This window comes from Symphodus melops (assembly GCF_947650265.1).
Source record: "Symphodus melops genome assembly, chromosome: 1".
NCBI lineage: Eukaryota > Metazoa > Chordata > Actinopteri > Labriformes > Labridae > Symphodus > Symphodus melops.
The window spans coordinates 17,199,307-17,223,333 of record NC_136691.1 but is presented as its reverse complement, the minus strand read 5'-3'; the positions used below and the strand labels follow the sequence as shown (position 1 = coordinate 17,223,333).

General features: G+C 41.5%; 1 protein-coding gene across 1 annotated transcript; it reads left to right on the top strand.

Annotated features, from left to right (window-relative positions):
• Positions 1-7,878: 7,878 nt before the first annotated feature.
• On the top strand, positions 7,879-23,777 carry sptlc2b (serine palmitoyltransferase, long chain base subunit 2b). Its single transcript, XM_079348166.1, has 12 exons — positions 7,879-8,208; positions 10,781-10,975; positions 11,734-11,888; positions 12,412-12,560; positions 13,300-13,424; positions 14,605-14,698; positions 15,090-15,195; positions 15,822-16,041; positions 17,075-17,201; positions 19,902-20,037; positions 20,309-20,438; positions 21,529-23,777. Exons 1-12 carry the CDS (start codon positions 8,065-8,067, stop codon positions 21,640-21,642), a joined length of 1,695 nt encoding a protein of 564 aa, XP_079204292.1. The 5' UTR covers positions 7,879-8,064; the 3' UTR covers positions 21,643-23,777.
• Positions 23,778-24,027: the final 250 nt, after the last annotated feature.

Below are 24,027 nucleotides of genomic sequence, written 5' to 3'. Positions count from 1 at the left end.
AAGTTAAAACAACTTTTGTTTGCCAGGATATTAATGTGGTTTTAATGGTGAGTGTATAACTGAAAATTATCTCAACGTTTTCCAATCATAGACTTCATTTAAGAGCTAGATGTTGCTTAATTTTGAAAGGGCAAGGGGGAAAAGCAGATGCCTTTAACCTGCTCTATTTTAAATGGCCAACAGGGGGCGAATATAATGAGAATCGCTACTTGTTGCTGTGTATGTTTACAAATACAAGGAATTTGTCCAAATCTGGTCGCTTCATGTCCTACCAAAAAAAGTCAAGCTGTTGATGGGAGTTGTGGCTCAGAGGTCCTTTGCCCACCTGATTAATAAACATTTCAATAAAGTGCAATGGGTGTGATGAAGATCTTTATGGATTCAGAGGCTCTGCTAAGATAACATGTTTTGGACTGTATAAACCATTGACTCCATAAATGTATTGGATATAGCTACCGTGACTTCCCCCATTCTTTTTGTGGCTGTAAATGGTAAATGCACTGCACCTAAACGGCTCCTTTGTAATGTACGTACCACTGAAAGCTCTTTACAGCTTCCACCCAGTCACACTTACTAAGGACAAGCCAAGAGCATCTTTATGATACAATCCCAAATTATTCATATTTTTTTAAAATCATGAAGAGCCGTTGAACAAGAGAAGAAGAAGAAAAAACAAGCTGTACTTGTGCAAATATGTTTCCTCCTCAAGATGCTGGGGCTTGCCATTTTAACACCATTTAAATCTATTAGACAGGGCAGACTTTACAATGCAAACTGATTGTTTTAAAGAGATTTCACGGCTATGGCAGAAGAGAAATATTGTCAAAAACGAGAGGGCGAAAAAATGCTACCTGTTATAACACTATTCGTCCTCCTCACTCTTTGAGATCTCAGCTCTCACCACCTGTTAGGTCACTGTGAGGCTCTCCAGCTTCCCTCTGCCTCTCGCCTTGAGGACAACTGAGGAACCAGGCACATTAAAGCCTGTCACTCGATTACAGCAAAGTGGCTCTGATGTGATTTATCATTGACCTTTACTCCTGTGGAGAGCAGACAGACTCACAAGCTTGAGGGGGAAAGGCGTTGGTTTGTCCCTGTCTCCCCTCTCCACCTGAGAAAACAACAAGATAAATAAGAGAATCACCTTAATTTATATATTTCCCCACTCTCTTTGGATTCTTTCTGTGTTTAACCGTATCCTAACAGTAATTAAGATTAAGTCCTTGCTGTAATGTTACCTGCAGTGTAACAATAGAGGCACATGATCAGGGATGTGCATCCTACGTGTGTGTGTGTGTGTGTGTGCATGTTAAATGAATGCATGGATAGGAAGTCACTCTGCGACCAGTGTGGGGTGATTGAAGGACAGCAGGGGGTTATTGTGAAGGCCTGGTGTGAATGTCAGTGTGCGGAAATCGATCTGACATGTACCATCTTAGCATGACGGACTCACGGTGCGAATGGTGATCGTTGTTTGTGGTTTTGTGGCAGCGTTTATGAGCGCTATTAAAGTCCTTGCAACAGAGCGAGAGAAAAATCAAGGTTTTTGAGCGTAAACACTCGAGTGAAGTTTTTTAATCCTGCCTGGTATTTTTCTCAAAACAACAGGAAAGATTTGCTCCCTCTCAGCCTGCATTTGTCCTCAGACCATTGTGGAAATGTAAGGGACAGCTTGATAAAAGGTCTCCACTCAGCTCTTGTCTCCCTTTATGAATGCACACGGAGGAAGATGAATGAGATTCTTATTCATGAAGGTAAGAGGAAATTGGTTCCTTGGCATTGCTTTTGTGCACTGCTTGATGTAAACGGTGCACATATTGTGTTCGACCATAATGGAATCCTCAGGTTGCAGACAGAGAGGCCGTGATGGATAACTCCTTATCTTTTTTCTCCGCAAGGAAACAAACCCAGGAATAATAAACAATATTGAGTTGTTGCACTGATCTTACCGCTCTTTGGACCTGCAAAAGGAGGGTTTAAGTTTGTTTTGTGATGCCTTTTGTGATATTTCTCCAACCTTCCTCCCCTTCAGTGGAAGCAAAGCAATAAGTCGGGTGATAAATGTCCCCACTGCCAATGTTGACCTGTCACACATGCTGGTCAGACGGCACTCTTATCTCACTCCATGAGATTTGCTCCTCTCTTGCAGTATTGAAGGCTGCAGCTGTGACAGAAGAAGCCTTTTTGTTCTGTTCAAGAAGCACACCCACATCCATTGTAGACAATGCTCCTATTCCCTCTGTGACAGCATCACTGTTCTTCATCCGTTTGGACAAATGAGTCATTTTGAGGAGCAAAAGAAAACTGAAAAAAAAAAGAAGAAGAAGAATCTCAATGTGAAATTATGCCTTGTTGTAGTTTGACTTTTTTGTGGACTTTCTTTCAATGTAAGGTGCCTTGGAAAGCTTTTTTTTTTGACTTGTGTGTTGTTTTTTATATTAACCATCAACCCTTCTGTTTGGATTAAGGCTCACTTTTCTTAACTTTGCTAAAATAAAGCTGTTCGTTTGCACTCACTGACATGTTTCCTATTTTCTAGATCCTTGCTTGTGTTGTACTTACTCTCTGACGTACGTCTCTTTGGATAAAAGTCTGGTCTGCTAAATGAATAATAGAATTGTAAATTCTGTGTAGGCTATATTACCACCACTACATGGTCGATGTAACATCTGGCTGGTAATTTGTCACGTCTGAATATGAACACACAGAACCAAAGAAAAGAATATTCAATATTCATTCATATTATAAGATTTGTCAAGCAGTCAGATCCATGATTCCCAAAATACTTCTGATGCTGCTTCTTGTTAGAAACTTTTTCATTCAATTTAATTTTAAACATTACATTTTTTAATCCACTTGTGTCCTGCATCGTGGGTCTAAACTGGCACCTCCCCAGCAACCGGTCACAGTTTCCATACTTTGGGTGTGGTCACACTGGCAATCTGTACTGTGTCGTACTTAAGCACGATTGTCCCCCCTTCGTACCAGGACTTGAGTCGGCAACCCTCGAGAGCCCAACTCAAGCCCTGAGCGAGAATCACAATTTGGATTGTTTTTTTATTGCTAAGCAAATTTTCACATGCAAGGAATTATATTTAGTGTATTGGTGCAAAAACACTTAAATAAAGCCAAAACAGACTGACTTTAAAGTGCTTACATCAAAGACTATTTTTGTGCTGCTTGAAAACATGTCAAAGGAAAAACATACATACGTTGAATTTTCACTCAAAATGGACTCATTTAAAGAATTGCATACCTTGTTCGGAGGTTTGGAAAGTTTTGGCTTCACTTTTTGGGGGATCAGTCATGTTGTCAATCTCTATACAGCCCTAACTGAAATATATTCCGTCTTTAAAGGTTACTTCAAACATTGCTTCCATGTTCTAATATAAAGCTTCCCCTTGGGCCTCGTGATAACTGCATATTGTTTATTTTAAATAGACACTTTAATTCATGTTGGGAATATGTAGTTTGAATACATTGGATAAAGCCACAGAGTGTGTAAACCTAATCTGTCAACCTAATGTTCACTTCTTGCATCACACACCTGAGTTACCTGTCTGTCCACTGTCACTCACTCACTTTCAAAACATTAGTTCCTCATCTGTGAATATTTGGGCCAGAATTTACTCATCATTATAGCAGCAGCCAAGAGTCGGACAAAGTCTACTGCTCACTGGAAAATAGTCTGCCATGATGTCAATCTGTCTGTCCTGTCTAACTCACCTGGATCCTAGAGAGCAGACTGCACAGCTCCTCAGTGGCTCCCTCTGTGGATAATCTATTATGTTGGGAAGACTAAGACAGGCGTAACAATCTCTAATGGTTGTGTCAGTCAGAAAGCAGCCTACCACATACACTTTGGCAGCGGGGCCCAACCAACCATGGTGGGAGTGCACATCGTCTGCTCTGGGATTTGCGGGGACAGGAAGTAAGCCAATGTCTTTATCGGACAGAAGAGCTTCTGAATGGAAACTTGGGGTAGAAATGTATTGCACATGTGCTGATGATGGATGAACGTTGCCTCTAGAGTCATAAAATATATCTCTTGTGTACACCTTAAAATTGTTATTCAAATAGTCAAGGACACTGTAATTCAGGTTATAGACACACTGACTGCAGCAATTATCAGTCAGCTCTTGAGTGTATCACACATTTGCACATGCAGAAGTATACATTCTATACACCTTGCCACTGAAGACACTCCTTCATGCTCATTTACATGATTACATGTGTCCTATTGTGATTTCATCATTTATTATCAGACACATTTGGATGCCACTGGAGTATGAAAAATGGCTGCTTGCCCAGATTTCTTCACTGGCAGTGTTGGGGTCTTAATAGCTTGTCGGGGGAATAGGAGGAGAGATTGATTCTCCTGATGATTTCATTAGATGACATGAAAGCAGGGAAATTGCAACAGAGAGTGGGAATACATATTCAGTGAATAAGAAATCATCTGAAGGCTACTGTAACAACATCAGGACTGACATGTGACCTTGTCAGTGGAGACACACCAATTATAATGTGTTTTAGTCGCTATGGTGATTACTGTATATATTATTACAAAAGTCTTTATAGCCACACACATAAAATATCCATATTGTGTTTATGATTCAATAGAGAAGAAGGAAAACATTTACAGATCCATTAATAATGAGTAATACAGAAAAAAAACCCAAGTCATTTCTGGAATTGTGGGATATCTCAGCAAATTCTGTAGATCACTAACTCAGGTTCTGTGCAGAGCCCAGTTAGGATGCTAGCTAGCCACCGTGCCAACATTAGCTGTAAGCTATTTGTTGCAACAGATAAATACAATCTCATAGATCAGGGGTGTCAAAAGTGCAGCCCGGGGGCCACTTGTAGCCCTTGAGGGAATGTTTTTACAAAAGAAGATTTTGGTACATTTTGTTATTTTTGTTTTTCATGTTAGCGAGGGCTGACATATATTCCAAAAATAGAAAATGTTTGTTGCAATGTATGTTTTTTTTCTTTCTTTTTTTTTTAACAGCTTTGACTATTTTTCACATTTTTTGTTAATTATGAAAATGGACCTTTGCATAATTTTTGCAAACAAGCGGACTGTTGTTTAGCCATTTCATAACCTACAGCAATACACAAAAAAATAACCTCATTACAGGCTCGATTCTGAGAAAAACAAATAAAAAGACAGATAAAGAAGAACGAAAAAAATCAAAAGTATTTAATGTTTTTTTTCTTATAGGGTTTCTTTTGTGAACCTTTTGATTCTAATCGACAAATCCTTATCATTTAAAAAAAATAGAAAAAAATAGTTTCTCACTGTAATAAGCGATTGTGTATTTACATTATTTTTGTAGAGGTCAAAATACAAAATGTTTCTTATAATATTATTTAAAAAACACATACACAAAAAAAAAAAACACATTTAAAAAATAATAATTTGGCCCGCAAGTGATTCTAACACAAACATTTTGGCCAGTTTGGACAACCTTGTCATAGATGTTTGAAAATGTGAAAAATGTCTTTTCACTGTATTTGTTGAGCCCATTAGAAAGATTGCATAAAAGAAGAGGATGTAGCCACCATTGGCTTTGCAGGCCTCAAGTTTGGTATGCTCACTGTCTCCAAGCCCAAACATCTTATCATGCTTTATTGCTTGATAAATATGACCATAGTTAACATTACATTTCCTATTCTGCATTGAAAAATGCTTAAAACTAGGAATGAAGACCATTACCGTTTTATAAAACATTTACCATCTGTCTTTATACGATCTGATATCTTTTCCCACCCTGTGGTGTTCCCATCTGTTGACCATAAAAAATAATGTGGCTTTTTAAACCAGAATTAACATCAACTTCTTTTTAACAGTTCATGGTGCAGCACCCCAGTTATCCCTGTTAGATTGGGGATATATATTACATATCTGCTGCAAACAAAAACATAACATTTGCCAGAAAGTGTTATGGAGCATGACAACGATATACACAATGCTTGTCTATTAAAGGTCTGTTTGACATCCACTGTTTTATTGTAACAAATTCCAATCGTTCTGAGCTCCTTGCTGTGTCTGTATCAATGAGGGCAGATCCTCTCTCCTTTTAACCCTGCCTTGATCCTATTAAAGCTGGATCCTTATCACCTATATCAGGTTTGAAATGGATGGAAGCTTTACAGCCTTTGGGCAACTTGGCAAGAGCTGGCTGGATCAATCTTTTATTATTCCACACTTAAAGTTATAACAATGAGCTGCAAAAAGAGGTAAATGTTTGAAATTTGATTCCAGAATCAAGTCATCAGATGTTTTCTCTTATATTTTATTCATGGATGTCACACCTAGGAACTGCGAGCTGTACATCCATGTAACCAAACCCTGAACTACAACCCACAACATCAGCACTACTGTGATTCAGGGTTTCTCTAGGCAGGGCTCAACCATTGCATGATCCAACAGTGCCATCTAGGTGAATGGAAGTAGAAGAAGGTTTATGAAACGGTAAAGCTGATGTTGCATTTGCAACTGTGCATGAATACACACAAACAAATCACAAAAACAGGAGGATGGGAGAGACGTGGTAATTCTGCCTCTTGGTGGAGTGTTATACAAACGATCAAATCTTATCTCATAGATACACAATAATAGCGGGGGCCATGCTGACAGGCACGTTCCACTAGTCCATGTGCCCCAAACAGGAAGAGAAAAGTACAAACCTAGAGTTCCACAGTGACTCCAGGAAACCCGCCTATTGTTGCTGTAGTCTCTTACACTAAAGGGCTTCTCCCCTTCTCAGTGTAACTAAAATATTTATGCTGGCAGTCCTCTGCCCTGTAGAACACCAGGGTCACAAAAGCAGAAGATTTATTTAAAAAGGCAATGCAGTGATTTTGTCAGAGAGGAAGCTCCACTTTGAGGTGTGGTGAGACTGGAGATTGTGTTGACATAGCCTTGTGCACAGATAAAAGGTCCCAGTTTAAAGGTTTCACCAGGGCAATAAAAGGATCATCAGGTAAATGTTGTGTTTGTTTATGTTAATTTGAAGTCACGTAATCCACTTAATTATTATTAAAGGAAAAACACAAGACTTCCGCAAAGAGGTGGGAGACTTTTCCAACCTGCAAAGCAAATAGTCCCATTCTGAAATAGTGGGTCAGTGTAGCTCCCTCCTTTACTTAGTAGGAGTTGGCCTTGACCCGTGTTCAGCATCTTCCCAGCCCAGGTAAGAAATAGCGTCACTGGAAGGAGTGGAGGATTCAGCTGTATCCTGAGCAAAGGTTATTACAGGTTATTTCCATCGGCAAACCGTTAGGACGTCCCACGCTGGAGAGAGGTTGACGCCTAACAAAGAGTGGGTATTGTAAGAAGATATCTCACACTTTTTGACATTAATGTCACTGAAACATAATAGACGTAGCTGAAATCATAATTTCCCCATTAATTACTGATGAATGAATGTGTTATCTGGACAACTCCGATTTGACGCTGAAGATGGATCCAATAAATAATGTATGTGTTTAAAAGTTTTAAAACAAATAGATTATATAAAAAGAAAGCCTATATCGATTACTGGGTAGGCTGTAAAAACAGGTGTACCTGTAAATAAATTCAATAATTTACAGATCATCCAGTCAAATAAAGTTTAAATTAATTACACGCATAGCCTAATAGCAACCTGCTGCCAAAGCTGAAACCCCATTGTGTGGTCTAATTAAATAAATGAATAAGCTGTTTTCCAGATAGTCTTTATCAACCAATAACCAACCGTTTTTCTGCCCCAAATTGCTGATAAAGTCCCCTAAACTCTGAGAGGCTAAATACAAGGCGCGTTATCTCGTTTTTATGACCCAGGTCAGTGTAATGAATTGTGTTTTCATAGACGATCTTTGTAGTAGAGTCTCACCATCGCCCAATCAAAATTACTCGTGGGCGTGTATTTCCGGTCGGCTCGTGCGACCACACAGTGCAGAGTGGGCGTTTAATCCGTCTTCTCCCCCCCAGCTCATACATGACTTCACGACAAACCTTACACAAGTTGGCCAACTTCAAATCGTCAACTATCCGCTCACAGGCGACCGACGAAGATGACGGAAAGCTCCGCGAACAAGCTGCTGAACGGAGACGCCTGTCACCGGACCTCCAACGGAAAAAAAACGACTAAAAATGGCTTCGTGAAGAACCACTGTCTGTTTCAGCGAGCACAGAAACATCGTCGGCCCCGAGAGAAGGTAAGCAAGGCCCGGCTGTTTGTACCGTAGCTTCAATTCATAACATCAAGTTAGCTCTCTTACTCGGTGGTCATACTGCTGCTACTTAAACAGAGGTTGTTGTACAGTTAAAATAGTTAATAAATTACCATGAAAAGCTCGCAAGTAAACCATGAAAACATTTTTTAAAAAGTAAACATTCAGTTTATAAAATGTCCAGCGTCGTCTGCTCGCCCAAAGCAACATTTTTAAATCATACTACTTAATTTACAAAGCACCAGGGTTTAGTTTGTAAATAAATAGTATTATTATGTGCCAGGTTAGTTACACTTCGGAGTTTTACACCTCTTGTTTGGTGGTTACCTGCTACCTGATCAGGGAGGATTGTAGTGATGACTTGTTTGTAACTCTACACTCTGTGTGTGTGTGTGTGTGTGTGGTGAGGTGAAGTGAAGTTAGAGCAGTCTCTGTTTACATTGACTTTAGCATGATGAAGCTCTGTTGTGTAATATTAGCAGAGGAGCCCTCTGTGTCAGTGTTTCTCAGCCTCCACATGACACTTCAGGGGGAGAGGAATGTCTCCTGGCTGTGAAGGGTGTGGTCCCTCCGAGAACAGAAACTCAGTGAACACAGTGTGTGTGTGTGTGTGTGTGTGTGTGTGTGTATTGGTGGAGGTGGGGTATGCAGACACATACACATGCTGTTGTTGTTTTTTTTGATAACTTGTAACCCTGAAGATCAATCTAAAAGTCATTCTGCTTTTTAAACTGAATCGGATCCTTTTTGAAAATGTTACATTCCAGGCTTCCAGCTTAAAGCCGCAGACTGCTTATTTCAACATACACTGGGTTTACACAATGACGTCCACATGTTATTGATGTCATACCACTGACATCCGCTTGCACATGATGTCTCTATCAACTACATGTGTGTATATAAATACCTGAAATGTTATTCAAGTTGGACTGTGAAGAATAAACCGAGTTAGTTGTTTTAGCACATATAATGTTCTGAAACATTTACCATTCGACTAGGCCGTTAAATGTAAACAGAGTGAATTGTAGACTCCAATCATACTACGACACTCACTGTAAGTTAGAGAGGCACGGGATTACTATCAGCAGTGAAAAGAAGCTTCCTCCTGTCTGTGAGCTCTGCAGTTTGTTGATAAATAACCATGAAGATAGAGACCTCAGTCTGTCTGTATTGTTGCTTGTCCACGTCAAGGGACTCACCTGTCGACTCTTACAGCACAAGTACAGGATGTGGACGGTTATTTTCTAGTGAGTCTGCATCTTCATGGAGTGACTCATGTCCACCTGGGTTCTGATGTGCAGCTGAACATGCATCGTTCATATGAAGTGAACTGAAAATCCCTTATGGAGAGGCTCACGTTAATGAGCAAGCAGTCTGAATAATGAGCTCCCTAACAGCTTTCAGTGGAGAGGGGAGTGTGGGCGATCGCTGAGTAGAAATAAGAAGTGAATGGGTAATTAACAAGGGACAGGACTCATTTACTTTCTTTAAGATTTCGAGTGATAACTGCACCACATGCCTGTTTGATTTTCTTCTCTATTTTACAGTCACTGTGTCAGGAGCTGCAGAGCAAGCAAGTGAGAGAGTAGATTTCCTCCCAGGACGTTGGTAGGAGATTTGCTGTGCGTAGCAAAAAAAAAAAAAAAGAATGGCACAGGTCTGCATGTTTGCCGTCTCTGTTTGTCCACAGGTGTATAAATGATAGAACAAACATGACGTCTGTTGACCAGTTTTTAGCTGCTGAGGTTTGCTCCTCTTTGAGCCGTGTACCTGGATGTGAATGTGTTTGTTTTTTTTTGTGCTCACGGTTGAGACAGAGAAAGGGACCTGTTTGACTGGCTTTACACACACACACACACACACACACACACACACACACACACACACACACTGCAGTGCCCTCTTGTTCCCTGGATAAGGGGTATGTCTCGGAGAAGCATGACTAGTCACATGAGCCATGGCTGCAGGAGTCTGTAATGAGTGACTGCCCTCATTTGTTTAATGTTGATTTTGTAGCCAGGAGTGAGTTCAAAGTCCAGCTTCTAACCACGCTATTATATTTCTATTTACTTTTTTGGTGGAGCTCTGATGTGTCACCAGTATCTATATGGCCCCTTAATCCAGGATCAATATTTCCATTCATAAAACCCAATGAGTTAGAACCCTGAAGTGAGGTCCATTTCACTGCTCGCTGGTGCTCGGCCAGCTCTCTCTGAGTTATTGTGGCATCATTTATTGTGTTTTCTTTTCCAAGAAAAACTCCTTTTTTTTTGTGTGTGCTGTCGTCACGCGTGTGCTCAGCTGATCCTGGATTAGTCTGGCTGCTTTCTGTCACACTTTCTTGGACTTCTTTGTGAGGCACGCTCGCTGTGTAAACAGAGTTGATGCATAGATAAACTGTAACGCTGTAGAGAGAAACAAACTGCAGGGATGGGTGTTTTCAACACTACTATTACCTCTGAATCTGTGTCTCACACTATGATTTCTATATTGTCTTTGGTTCAAATATTTCATGTCATAGTAACTTTTATACTCTTCTACTTCCTTTTGCCCTCAGAACCAAAATGTCACACACAACTCCAGCCTGTACCAGAAGCCTTTCTTGGAATCATTCGAGGAGACGCCTCTGCTGGTGGCTGTGCTCACCTACATGGGCTACGGCATCCTCACCGTCTTCGGCTATCTCCGAGACTTCCTTCGCCACTGGGGCGTGGAGAAATGCAACGTGGCTCGGGAGAGACAAGAGCAGAAGGTAAAGCAGCGTCGTAAGTTATCTTAGAATGCAAAGGCTGACTTAAAGGCGGGGTCGGTAACTTTTCAAAAACGAGCAGGATTTAGAAAGTCGCATCCTCTCCGTTCTCCGTCTTCACTAACTCCCTCCCTTCTTTGCTCCTTCAAAAGCCCCGCCCCTCACTTACATGCACTAACGCCATTGGTCCAGAAGAAGATTTCAGCTCATGCTTTGAGTTTGGGCTCGTGCGTGCGTGGAGAAGAGAGGCAGGATTGGTTTATAAAAACGTGGTCGAGAGACGACATTGGTTGAAGTTTTAACGTGTTTACAACGGCTACAGATGACAGATTGTTATTTTTTCGTTTGTTTTTCAAAGCGCACAAGTTATTAATGTCTGTCACGACAATTTAAATAAAAATCTTAAAAAGTGTATTTGGAGGAAATTAACTACCCTGCCTTTAAGATGAAGTCAATGTGAAGCCACTTAGAGCTCATACAGTTTCCAATTAGAATCATCGAGCAGACCAATCACAACAAGACTTCCTTTAAAAAGCTTTGCATGTTTCCAAATCAGTCCTTAAAAATGTATTTCAGTTGCAGGCAGAAGTTCGTGGAGATGAAGTAGTCAGCACCTGCCTCATTAGCTGATACAGCGCTCACCTTGCAAATGTGGTTTAAAGCTCATCAGTCGACTGTTTTCATTGTCTTCAACAGAATAAAGATAGCCGTCAGAAGACATTGATTTAACAGATTTTGTTCACCCCCCCTCCCCTTCGCAGGACTTTGTCCCCCTCTATCAGGACTTTGAGAACTTTTACACCAGGAACTTGTACATGAGGATTCGAGACAATTGGAACCGGCCCATCTGCAGCGTCCCCGGTGCTAAGATGGACCTGGTGGAGAGAGTTTCCAACGACTACAACTGGACCTTTGAGTAAGAGGCTGCGTTTGTTTGTTGATCTCATTCTGTACGCGCGCAGGTTAGATACAGTCATTACTCCCTCCCATCTCAACAGGAAGTTCATTGATTTGCACGCTCAGTCACTGACCTTGTTTGTCTGATAGTAAGGATGACATCAGCTGTGATTCAGAACATATGTTCAAGGCACCGGGATCGGCCACCTGCCTCTGATTAGAAACAGTCTTTATACTTGGCCAGAGGTCGTATAAGCGCAGGCCGGTATGAAAACAATGATGAAAGGATCACATTAAAATAAATGGATTATAGCTATTCAGATTTAGTTTTCGTCTATTGTCGCAATGAAATGAATGAATGCCATAACCGTGCCAGTCCGAGCGCCTGCGACTCGGATCATAATGTCGGCAGTGCTGTTGATGTAAATCAGGGCATCAATCGTCTCTCTCTCTCTCTCTCTCTCTCTCTCTCTCTCTCTCTCTCTCGCTCTCTCTCTCTCTCTCTCTCTCTCTCTCTCTCTCTCTCTCTCTCTCTCTCTCAGGCACACAGGGAAAGTGTTGAAGGGCGTCATCAACATGGGATCTTACAATTACCTCGGATTTGCTGAGAACATCGGGGCTTGTGCCGATGCTGCGGTTGAATCCACACAGAAGTATGGAGTCGGAGTGGGCAGCACGCGCTGCGAGATGGGTAAGGGTCAAACTGAAGAGCTGGTTTGTATAAAAGCTTCAATGATTTTGTAATCCTCTAAGAGTGCTCTCCAGTCCTATTATGATGGCGTGGTCTTTAAACCTCAGCTGCTGGTGAACGAGCTCTGCTGTCAGCCAACAGCAGAGACCACATGAGCGTCCCTTTTGAAGTTTGGGTCCTTTCAGCCCAGAGTTTGTTAAAGCCAGTTTCTAACCTGGGACACTAGAGTGCTTCTCCTCTCTCATAAAACATTTACAAAGTAATGTTTAAAGTCTAGCAGCGTTTTCAATCCAGCTTTGTCGTTTGCAGTCTTATTTCTACCGGCCTTTGCTGGAGCTCTGGAGCTTTGCCACAGTTGTTGATGTTACAGATTTTTCTGTTTTACGTGTACGATAAATTAATCTAGTGACAACGGCTGCTACAACTGTAAACTAAAAGTGTTTGTTCCATGTAGCGTCAGAAAAGTCTCAGAATTTACTTGCAGTGAGGTCGCAGAGTTTATGTTAACCAGCATTTGACCCCCCCCCAAAAAAGAGCTGTTTTCAGATTGAATATCTTTTGACGTCACACTCAGAGTATGGACGCAGCTTTGCTATAATCCTCACAACAGTGGTCGTGAGTCCGGGTCTGAACTCGCACGCGTTGCATTGTATTGTGCGTCCTCGTATATTTCCAAACAAATGCACTTCTGCACACAAGAAGGAACAAAAAAATAAAACAGAGATTGTGTTGTTTCCAGGAAACTTGGACATCCACGAGGAGCTGGAGCAGTTAGTCGCCAGGTTCCTAGGTGTTGAGTCATCGATGGCTTTTGGCATGGGCTTCGCAACAAACTCAATGAACATTCCTGCTCTCACTGGGAAGGTACAGAATTTCATCTACTTCCTTTATATGTTGTTTTTCTCTCTCTCTCTCTCTCTCTCTCTCTCTCTCTCTCTCCATAGCACACTGTGAGCTTCTAGATTTGATTATGAGGTTGTTTGCCCCAGTTCCCATCCTGTTATTGTATTGAGCCTCATTATTGGACTGGCTGTTGAGTAAAAACACTGTTTCCTGTGTAAAGTCAAAACAAGACACTTTTCCAATGTATGGTCAAAGCTTGGAGAGTTCACACTGTTCCACAAATCCACCCAAAGCTTTCAAAACATGCTGAGGGCCGCAGCCCGGAGATTAATATTTGACAGGTACCAGTCTCTGTTGTTCTTACTGGCTCTTTTTCTTCCTCTCGCAGAAGTGTCAGGAACAGGAAGTACGTATGTGAGCTGACAGGCGTGTATACCGTGTGAGTCAAAGAGCACATTTCCTGACAGGCGCATGACTGAGACAACCTGCAGCCGACACTTTAGATTAGAGTCACTGGCCCTGTCACATGGGGTTAGCGAATTCATAACCGCGCTCGTAACCTTTCTGCCCGCTCACAACGCTCTGTTACAGCTTCAGTGTGTGTTGTGTAACACGTCGTCCATTTACTCATTGACCAGAGACGATGCTGCGGTCCAGTGTGAAGGTTTCAGTGTGTTGGGATTTAAGAGGTGGAGAAGGTGTGACATAACAACAAATACTGTATTGTTATCGAAAGATCTTCCTGGTTATGATCAGCTCATGTGGATGTAAAACTAAATGTGAAAACATTTTCTCTAGTCTTCTTTTCCCATTTTTAATAACAAAAAGGAAGTCCATCCTTTTTTTTTCCAAGCAAAAAAAAAAACCAACCCAATCTGGTTCTACTTTTTCTGTGGACAAAAACATTTACAGACATTGTTGTGTTTATATTTCTGTGTTCAAGGAAGTCTGAGGGGATTAGATGTGGAGAGCTGAACTCAAACGGTTCACTTACTGACACACAAATATGTTCCTCAAACAGGAATATTCAGTCTGTAACTGAAGGCCGTTGCTTAACACCCAAACCCTCCAGCATGTCAGAACCTGTGGTAGTACAACGACAGTTGAACCTGAACTTTCTCACTGTTTGGTGTCTGGCCTGTCTCAATACATCAAAACCATCTGTTCAACAATATTCTTTTTTTTCTCTCTTTGTCTTCAGGGTTGTCTTATTCTGAGCGACGAGCTGAATCATGCATCACTGGTGCTAGGCGCACGACTGTCCGGGTCCACAATCCGGGTCTTCAAACACAACAGTGAGTGACCTTTTAAAAATAAAATAATAATAATAAAATCTTCTAGTAGGATTATTTAGAAACGTGTCTCTGTGAACATCCAATGCAGTAAGCCAGTGCACACAGGGTTAAATTGACCTTTTTAACACTATGAGGAAGGACATGTATACACAAACAGACACCAGATATGCTCAATATCATCCCTTAAAGTTCTCCACGTTCACACTCCAGCCACTTACCAAGCGTTCCGTCTGCTCAGAGAACACGATGAAGCAAATCTTCAAACGGTTGCTCTCACGAATAAATGGCTCTCATCGGATAGTAAAAAAAACAAAGAAAGGTTTTGTGTTTTTTAAGAAGGAAAATAAAAAATGTGTCTTCAGACTGTTTCAACATTCCCTCCACGTTGTAGACATGCAGAGCCTGGAGAAGCTGCTGAGAGACGCTATCGTTCACGGGCAGCCCAGAACACACCGACCCTGGAAGAAGATCCTCATAGTGGTGGAGGGAATATACAGGTACGACACACCCTAACCTACGTCTCAGAGTAAACCAGTCCAGACAAACACACCCCATGTGAACCATTTAGGCTTTTACACTGTATTTCTAACATCCTGGAAAATACATGTGAACACTTTGGTATAGTTAAGAAGAGAACAGGGTTATGTGTGTTTTTTTGTTTTTAACAAGGAGAACTGTTTTCTTGTCAAAGAGTGACGAACACTTCCACCTGTTCTAACCATGACAGAAACACAGAGACGTGTAACAAGGACACTTCGAGGACACTTTGTGTGCTTAATGTAAAGACGATCAATCCTGTTGATCAATGCTGTTGCCATAGAAACAGCCTGACATAATGAGTGGCTTTTACTAATGCAGAGTTAATGGAGCTTCATGTCCCCTGGGATTTGGAAAGCGCTTCAGCTGCTAAAACAGACACACACACACACACACACACACACACACAGCTATACTAAGGTTAGACTGTTTTTAAAGGGTTAACTCCTCCCATGCTCTCTGTATTATAATGCAGCTTTAGGGTGTGAGAGCTGATGAAGCACTGTTTCCTTTTTAGGTCTACACTTGGCTGAGTTGTGATTCTTGTCTAAATGTGTTAATTTCGCCTCCATGTTACTTCCTGTAGTATGGAGGGCTCCGTCGTGCGCCTGCCAGAGGTCATAGCTCTGAAGAAGCGCTACAAGGCCTACCTGTACCTCGACGAGGCCCACAGCATCGGAGCCATGGGGCCAAACGGCAAAGGAGTGGTAGACTACTTTGGCCTGGATCCTAAAGACGTCGACATCATGATGGGAACATTCACCAAAAGCTTCGGTGCTGCTGGAGGATACATCGGAGGCAAAAAGGTGGGTGAAAAAACAGACAAGATAACATGAGGTAACAACCTTCTATGCTCTGATGGAAACGGGAAGCATGCTGATTTCAGAAGCTGGAGGACTTCCTGATTTCAGGCCCGGCACATTGAGTCATTCACTTTCAGTATTTATCACAATGCGTAGCTGCATAGGGTAAGTCAACACCCTTTATTTCTGTAAAGAGATTTCCAGTCAGTGAAAGTTTCATTTTCAGGAGGGCTGCAATCACATCTCCCTCTGATTGAGAAAGATATACAGATAACATACACGTATGCACAGTTACATATTTAGTAATACATCAACATTAGAGAAGCAAAAGAAAACCTGCCCACACCTTTTAGTCACACTTTTTAACAAAGTGAATTGTTGGATACTAAACTGTGCAGGTGAAACTTAAAAAAATCAGCTTCTGCAACTTTGGGAAACTGTTCATCGTCATTTCAATTTGAAAGATTCTCGTGTTCAAATCAGCTTCACAATAAAGATAAAAAGTCTCTCAGCTAAAAAAAAAAACACAGCAGGTACAGAAGTTATTTAGGACTCTAACGTTTAGTGAGCGTCTTTTTCTGTTTCTTCTCTTCTGGACATGATGTCACTGACCTGCTAGAAATTATAATCCTACAAATGTACATGTGAGATGACTTTCTCTATGTAGCAAAGATACTACATGCCTTAGCCTAGCGTAGCTGCAGACATATTAGGCCCTGTATACACGTTTGTCTTTTATTCTTATGTTTTCAATTCAAACGCATATAAAACAAAGTTCTGAGTTATTTCAATTGTTTGTAGCTAATCTGACCACACAACTGTTTATACAGATTATTATTATGTTGTTGTGTATTCAATCACAAAGGTCATTCTAATGTCTTAATTTTCTCCATGGCTGCGGCGACGTTGGAACTGCTGGGTCTCTTTGCAGTTCTTGTGATTTGTATTTTAACACATAAAACAAAACATCAGCATTTTTTTTTATCTCTGTTACTAAAAGACAACAAAAACAACTTTGTTTTAATTTCTCTTTCAGGAGCTCATCGACTACCTCCGGCGGCACTCTCACAGCGCACTGTACGCCACGTCCATGTCCCCTCCTGTGGCCCAGCAGATCATCACCTCTATGAGGATCATCATGGGAGAGGACGGGACCTCACTAGGTAGGTTACAGAAAATCACTTTCAGCACAGGAAACACCTCCAACAACCACAGATTGAATATTAGCTTGTTTCTGAAGTGATAGCCCACATTTCTTCACTTTTGATTTGTCAGTGCGTCTCGAGTTTCACCTGTTACCTTGAGAGACCACAAGGTGGCAGTAGAACCCTGTTCTCAGACTTTACTTAGTCCTGCAAACCTGTGGGCAACGGTTCAGACTCACACCAGCTCCGCCACCTTTTTGTACTTTGGCTCCATGCTGACCGAGCTTGTTTGCCTTGCAGTGTTTTCCTTCCCAGGCCGGAGATAAAGGCCACTATCTATGACCGACTGGCAATTATTTACCCGTAAATAAAGGTGTGTGACGCAGCCCTAACAAACCCAAAGGAATGTGTCGACTCTTTCTAGGTATAATGTGAATGCCACATGGGGACATGTTTGCCCTTCACATGTTTGATGTTCATCGGCTCACAACAACAAAATAGCATGACGAGTCATTTTGTATTTAGTGGTATGTGGTCGAAAATTTCCGGATGATGAGCTGAAGAGTTTCTTTTGGCATTAGTGCTTAACAAATATCCATCTGTGGATGTTAAGGTGTCTTCAGTCTGGACATTGGAAGGTCTCCAAGAAGCCCTCTACAGGATATGCATTTTTAAAGCCGTCGGGTGGACTGCCCTGTTGGCTGATAGAAGGTCTTCTTGAAGTGTTGCTATGCTGACTCTTCCAGCCTCTCCTTTATGGCTTTCAGATGTGTGGTTCTCTGCCTTCATGCTGGGTACAAAGCAGCATGTAGCTGAGGGCCAGAGTTCAGTGCAGATCGAGCTCCTCTCCACACACAAACACATCACTAGGTATTGTTTTTCTTACAGGGCGGCACCCCCCTCTCACTCTTTGAAACAGCTTGATTGATGCTGGCTCCTTTGTAAAAAGCTGATTTAAGATCAGGTTACGCTGCTCCCCGGTCACCCAACCGTTAGGTACAGGAGTAAACGCCTAAGGCAACCTTTATGATGCGGCTGTCCCACAATGTCATCAGCTGTTTTTCCATATTTCAAAGCAAAGAAGACCCGACTGTCTGACCTTTTAACATATCCCAGTTTAGAGGACTAACAATGACAGTGTGATTGGTTCCAGGCCCGTCACTCTTTGAAATCCAGGCCTTTGAAGATTCTGAAGTGACAGTCAGAGCTGCCTGCTAACAGTTTGTTGCTTCATTCGAGTCGCTGAGGACGTCTGTTCATTGTTCCCGGCACAGGTCTGCATTGAAATGTGACATTTATTGTTTGAAACTCACATCAGTCAAATCTGTGGATGGGAAATTAAAGCAGAAGGTGGGCAAAGCTTTCTTCAACATGAAAAGAACTCCAACCTGCCTGGAGAAAAAAAGAGTCTGAATAGTATATGCAGTTTTTTTTTTAATGTTTCACATCAGTGGTGAAAACAGCTTTGGATTCTTCGACTGTGAAGAAAAAAAAAAAGAGGTCTGAATAAGCAGAAAGTCAAACTGAGTTCTCTGGATGCTTTGAAGTCCTGCTGTTTTCTGAGCTGGTTTTCAACACAAACAGGCACATGTGTGTTCCTGTTGGCACTTTTTTTTTTTTTTTTTTGCCATATGGCGATTTGTTTGGAGATGCTCTCTATGGAAGTTCAGGATTCAGGGAGTGAATCCACTGTGTGCATCAGACTGAGGATTGATGCCTGTTTGATTGATCTCCACTCAGTTGTTTTCAAGGGCAAGTGATGCACAGAAGAGTGCAGGACATCATATACACCATGACTTCTATGCTTCTTTATATTGGTTGTTGTGTGTGTATGTATATATATATATATATATATATATATATATATATATATATATATATATATATATGTATATATATATAGATAGATAGATGGATAGATGGATAGATAGATAGATAGATAGATAGATAGAGAGAGAGAGAGAGAGTTGTTGTTGTTTTGGTCATGACTTTGACTGACTCTGACTTTTTACTGTGCTTCATACATGAACTCTTGTAGATTTACTCCCTCTGGATCACAGCAGATTCTCTCAAACACCAATAAAAGAGTTGTTGGCTTATTCCAGGGGAATATTGAAAAGGAACACTCGCGTACTAAATTTCATTCTTTTAAGTATTTTGTTGGTTCTGTTTTTTTGGTTGTATAATTTCAAAAGCGTCTTCATACAAACACAAAAAAACACCAAATGACCACATCGTGTTGTGGCAACACGTTTCTCTCTCCAGCTCTAAACGGTTTCTTTTGTTTGTGTGTTTTAATAACAAACGTTAAATAAAACTTGAGCACCCCCTCGTCATTCTCCTGAGTACCACTAGGGCTGCGTAGGAACTCATTTTTCACCACTGTGGCATGAAAGGATGCAGGTGACCTCCGTGGTGTAGACTTCAAAAACGACATGGCTCTTCATGAGGGTCACAAGCTTCAGTGAGAAGTAAAGAAGGGCCGCACACAGCCACACACCTTTTCACTGCGTGTTGTCCCCGAAAGTCCTGATTGTTAATGGGAGTCATGCAGGTGGATTGTTTTAGGTCTTTTTAGATGGCAACAAGAAAAGGTTGCGCCTGCACACAGCTGATGAGGAAAAGAAAGAAGGGACACTCGTCATTCTTTCCCCATGCTTTGTTTACAAACAGAGTGTGACCCGTGCATGTGTTTGTTTGTTTTTCTGTCTCCTCCAGGTGCTGATCGCCTCAAACAGCTGTCAGAGAACACCAACTACTTCCGCAGGAAACTCCTCGACATGGGCGTCATCATCTATGGCAACGATGACTCGCCTGTAGTACCCATGATGCTCTACATGCCAGCCAAAATTGGGTGTGCAACTCCTCCATGAGCTAATTGAATTCATAATAAATGCTTTAGAGATGTAGGATAGCGAGAGCGGCTTTTTTGAAAGAATCTCCGTTTTCTGTCCTCCGGTCCCTTCTCCAAATAGAATCTGACTTAATGTGTGGAAAAGCTGTTTATGATTTTAGGTTCACACATTAAAGATGAAGGGAAAAAAAAAACAGCTAAGATGTGGCTGTGGTGGTGGAGAAGTTGAACTTTCCATGCGCTGCCCTCTTATGCCGTCGTTGCTTTTCAGGGCATTCGGTCGGGAGATGTTGAAGAGGAACATTGGAACAGTGGTCGTCGGCTTCCCAGCAACACCCATCATCGAGTCGAGGGCACGTTTCTGCGTTTCAGCCGCCCATACGAGAGAGATGCTCGACACAGTGAGTCATCCCAGTCACTGTCTGAAACACACACACACGAGAATATTTCTGTATTTATACCAAAACGATAACGAGGTTTATAATTCTGACCGACAGACGGTGATCAGCTCCCGCGTACCGGCTCAACGTTCCCTCTTCACTTATTAACATCAGATAAAAGGAGCCTCTTTAGTGGCTCTCAGTTTTACGTTACAGGGAGGGAAAATCCTAAAAATCTGAAAAACGTTTAAAAATGGTTCTGTGCATCAGTCTAGCTTCATGATGCTTCTTTCGATGACAAACTTTGTCATTATTGAGGGTTAGAGTATAAAGAGAGAGATTCTGCTGATCCTTCTCGAGGGACGTTGTTAGAGGACGGAGGTGACTGTTGAAGACTTAATTCATACTCAGCTTGATATACGATGTTACATTAATGGGGATTGGTTGGCCCGTTTGTTGCATCTGTCATCGGCGTCGCAGTGCGAGTGTGCCGAATAACCAAGCTCCTAATGCATTCTTCTTTTTTTTTTATACAACGACTTGGAAAGCCAAGCTGTCTTGAAGTATTACAGCGCGGCTCAGACAGAGACTTTTATTTGAGTTGCTCCGTCTCTCCAAAGACACCTCATTCGTCTTCCTGAGGAGCCCGTCAACACCGTTTGTAATAGTCCATTTAAAGGGCATCGGCCCGCCTTTGTAGAGCACTTCGAGGAGCCGCTTTTTCCGTCTTTGGAAAAGTCAGCCCTCGCTATTTCTCTAAGCATGGAATTAGAAAAAAAAAAAAAAAAAAAAGTCAGGAGGAAGGTAAATTGTTTCCAGGTGTTCCGCAGTGTTGCAATGCTGATACAGTCTCTGGTGGAAAGAAGTGGAGGGAGTGTGTGTAGAGTTGTGGTTCATGCACTGAGCCCACTGTCATGTTCAGAGCTTAAAAATCCATGTGTGATAAAAGCTGATCACTCCATTTGTCACCTTCACAAGCGATCTGCTTTCACGCTCTGTGTCGTGTGATCTGCGTATTTTCTGTCGTCTGGCCGTCTTCGTTATTTCAATTGACGTAAATCGTTTTTTTTTTTGCTTCACATTAATAGCCTTCTTCCTGTTCTCTTGCTAGGCACTGGCAGCCATCAGTGAAGTGGGCGACCTGCTGCAGCTGAAGTACTCCAGACGTGAGCAGCCTCTCCCCTCTCTGGGCTGGATGTCTGAGGAGAGTCTGCTTCAGGACTGAGCCGGATCATCGAGCCCCTTTCTCACCCTTTTTACTCTTAATCCCTTATTCCCCTCTGAGCCACTCTCTCTCCACCACATCTCTTCTTGTTCGAACCCTAATTCTTCACAGGTTACCCTTTTTTTCAAAACCTGCATCACTCATTAGCCTCAGTGCATTATGGGACCTGAGCAGAAACACCCTCATCTCCTCTGTCTGTGTCTGATGTTACAAAGTGCGATCAGAGCCTTCCAGTGTGTCCTAACTTATTGTGACTGCATCTGCCTTCGTCTTAATCCTGTGAGCACATCGAATGTGTATCTTATTTGTGCAATAATAATAATAACAACAACGTAAAGTTTCATTGTTTTTTCAAAACAAACCCAGAGCAAAGTAGACAGATTCTTGGCAGAGAAATCTGATCAGAGCTCTGACAAACACAAGAGGAAATAAACTATGTATGTAAATAATATTTATCCCGAAGTTTGTAATCCTGCCTTAGGGTGGCATCCCAAACCTCAAAGAGAAGAGTAACATCAGCATGTTCACTCCACGAGTATTTATCTGATGGCTTTTCTTTCCTAATCACTTTTACTTGAATAGAAGGTAGAGAATAACGGGTTCTTTCCCTCACCAAAGGATATACTGTATGTGTATAGATACGTTTTCTACCTGATCTCTTAAAATGCAAAGCAGATGTTCCATCTGAAAACCTTTTAATGGGGAAAGAATCCCAGGGAGCAAGACTTAAGGAATCTTTTTTACTGCTTATTTTCTAGAAATATTTTTCAGCCTTATTTACTGTTTACACCTGACCTAAAAAAAACAAACAAATGACTTAAGCCCAGTGTCTTTAACATTTCTATAAGCTAATGAGCTCCATGTGTAATGTTGTTTTTCCCCTACACGCTAAATCGCTCTCACTCAAGTGCTTTAATGTGAATCAGTGACTGCACGATCTCTGAGCACGACGACACGCTGTACCTTACATTCTGTATGTATGACGATGGTGCTCCCATGCTTCTCTGATATACAGACAGCTTTATCTCTCCAGAACGTCTCTGTCACCTCTCGGCTTTGTTCTTTTTTGTATTTTCTCGGGCAGCTCCGAATGAAAGGTGTGCATTTTATCTGACTACTTAAAGGCATTTTAACTTCAGTGCACCACACTACTGACAGGCATCGTGAATGCACACATGACGTAGTCGCTGAAATAAATTTGCGAAGATTTGTTTGGGTATGCGTAAATGTCGTTGTATTTGTTGTTGTTTTTTTCTTAATTTATAATCTTTGGTCTGGATTGACATTCCATATCAAACTGTTTTCATTAAGTGTTTTGTTTTGCTGTTTTCGTCTGACTTTTTCCATGTGATGTTACCCCAAACAAGGCCGACATGCCACATTCAAACGTCCCGGTCACGTTTCTGTTCCGTCACCTCTTTCATGTGAATTGGAGACCGTGTCAATGTCCCGAGTCAGCCAAAAAAGCTGGCCATTGTTTGGCATCGTGACCATTCCTATTAAGGTTCGTCAGAGTGATTCAACGCCAGTCTAGAGATATTTTCTATTTATGTTTTTGGCATTTTAGCACAGCACAACTTTAGGGGGTCTCCTTTTAACTGTACATTTGTTAAACCATCATAATTTTGTCTTAGTGAGTCATTCCATTATTGTTTCTTTTGTTATGCAGAATATGGCTTGAACAACTCTACAATGCATTTGCTTTTAATAAATACAATGTAAAAAAGAAAAAATGGAACACATGACTATGATCTGGAATTGCACTCGTCAGAAAACACGCTCTGATAAGAAACATTTTCTTTTGGTCAAAGTTTCCTCCCAAGCCGTAGAAGTTTAGCTTCTACATTTCTGTCTATGGAAGCAGAAATGTAATTGCAAACAGCAACATGGCTGCTTCTCTCGGCCAGGTTTCCCTCACTGAAACAGAGGAATTAAAGTCAAAAGATCACTTACATGTCTGAGGCGCCCATAGCTCTTAGATGTATTGCAGTGACTATTGGCAAACTTGCCCATCACTTGTTTTTGCCCTTGGAGTTGTGTTTGGGTTAGCGATAAACAAGGAGTTTGTAAAACCATGATGTTTGTTGACCATGCTGGTGAGATCTGTGCTGATTAAATCATTTCCTTTGTATCAAGTCTTGGGATGGCTTTGTGTTTATTTACAGCAGACTCACACACAGACTGTTATCACATTTAAAAGCAGTACTAACATGTTTGAAACTCTAAAGGGTCGCTCACATCCTGCCAACACAGCATTCCTCACTAGCCAGTCCTTCAATACTGTTTTACAGTTATTAAAGTGTTCACCAGTGGCAAGAGATACTTAGCCATTCATTCGACCAGTTTGTTAAAGGGCCAAAAGAAAATATTGACACAAGATACAGG

Excerpts from the sequence above, each read along its gene's own strand:
- sptlc2b (XM_079348166.1), top strand. The coding sequence starts at position 8,065 with ATGACGGAAAGCTCCGCGAACAAGCTGCTGAACGGAGACGCCTGTCAC. Across the intron at positions 13,425-14,604 it reads TTCCTGCTCTCACTGGGAAG|GGTTGTCTTATTCTGAGCGA; the intron begins GTACAGAATTTC and ends CTTTGTCTTCAG. Across the intron at positions 20,439-21,528 it reads CGAGAGAGATGCTCGACACA|GCACTGGCAGCCATCAGTGA; the intron begins GTGAGTCATCCC and ends TTCTCTTGCTAG.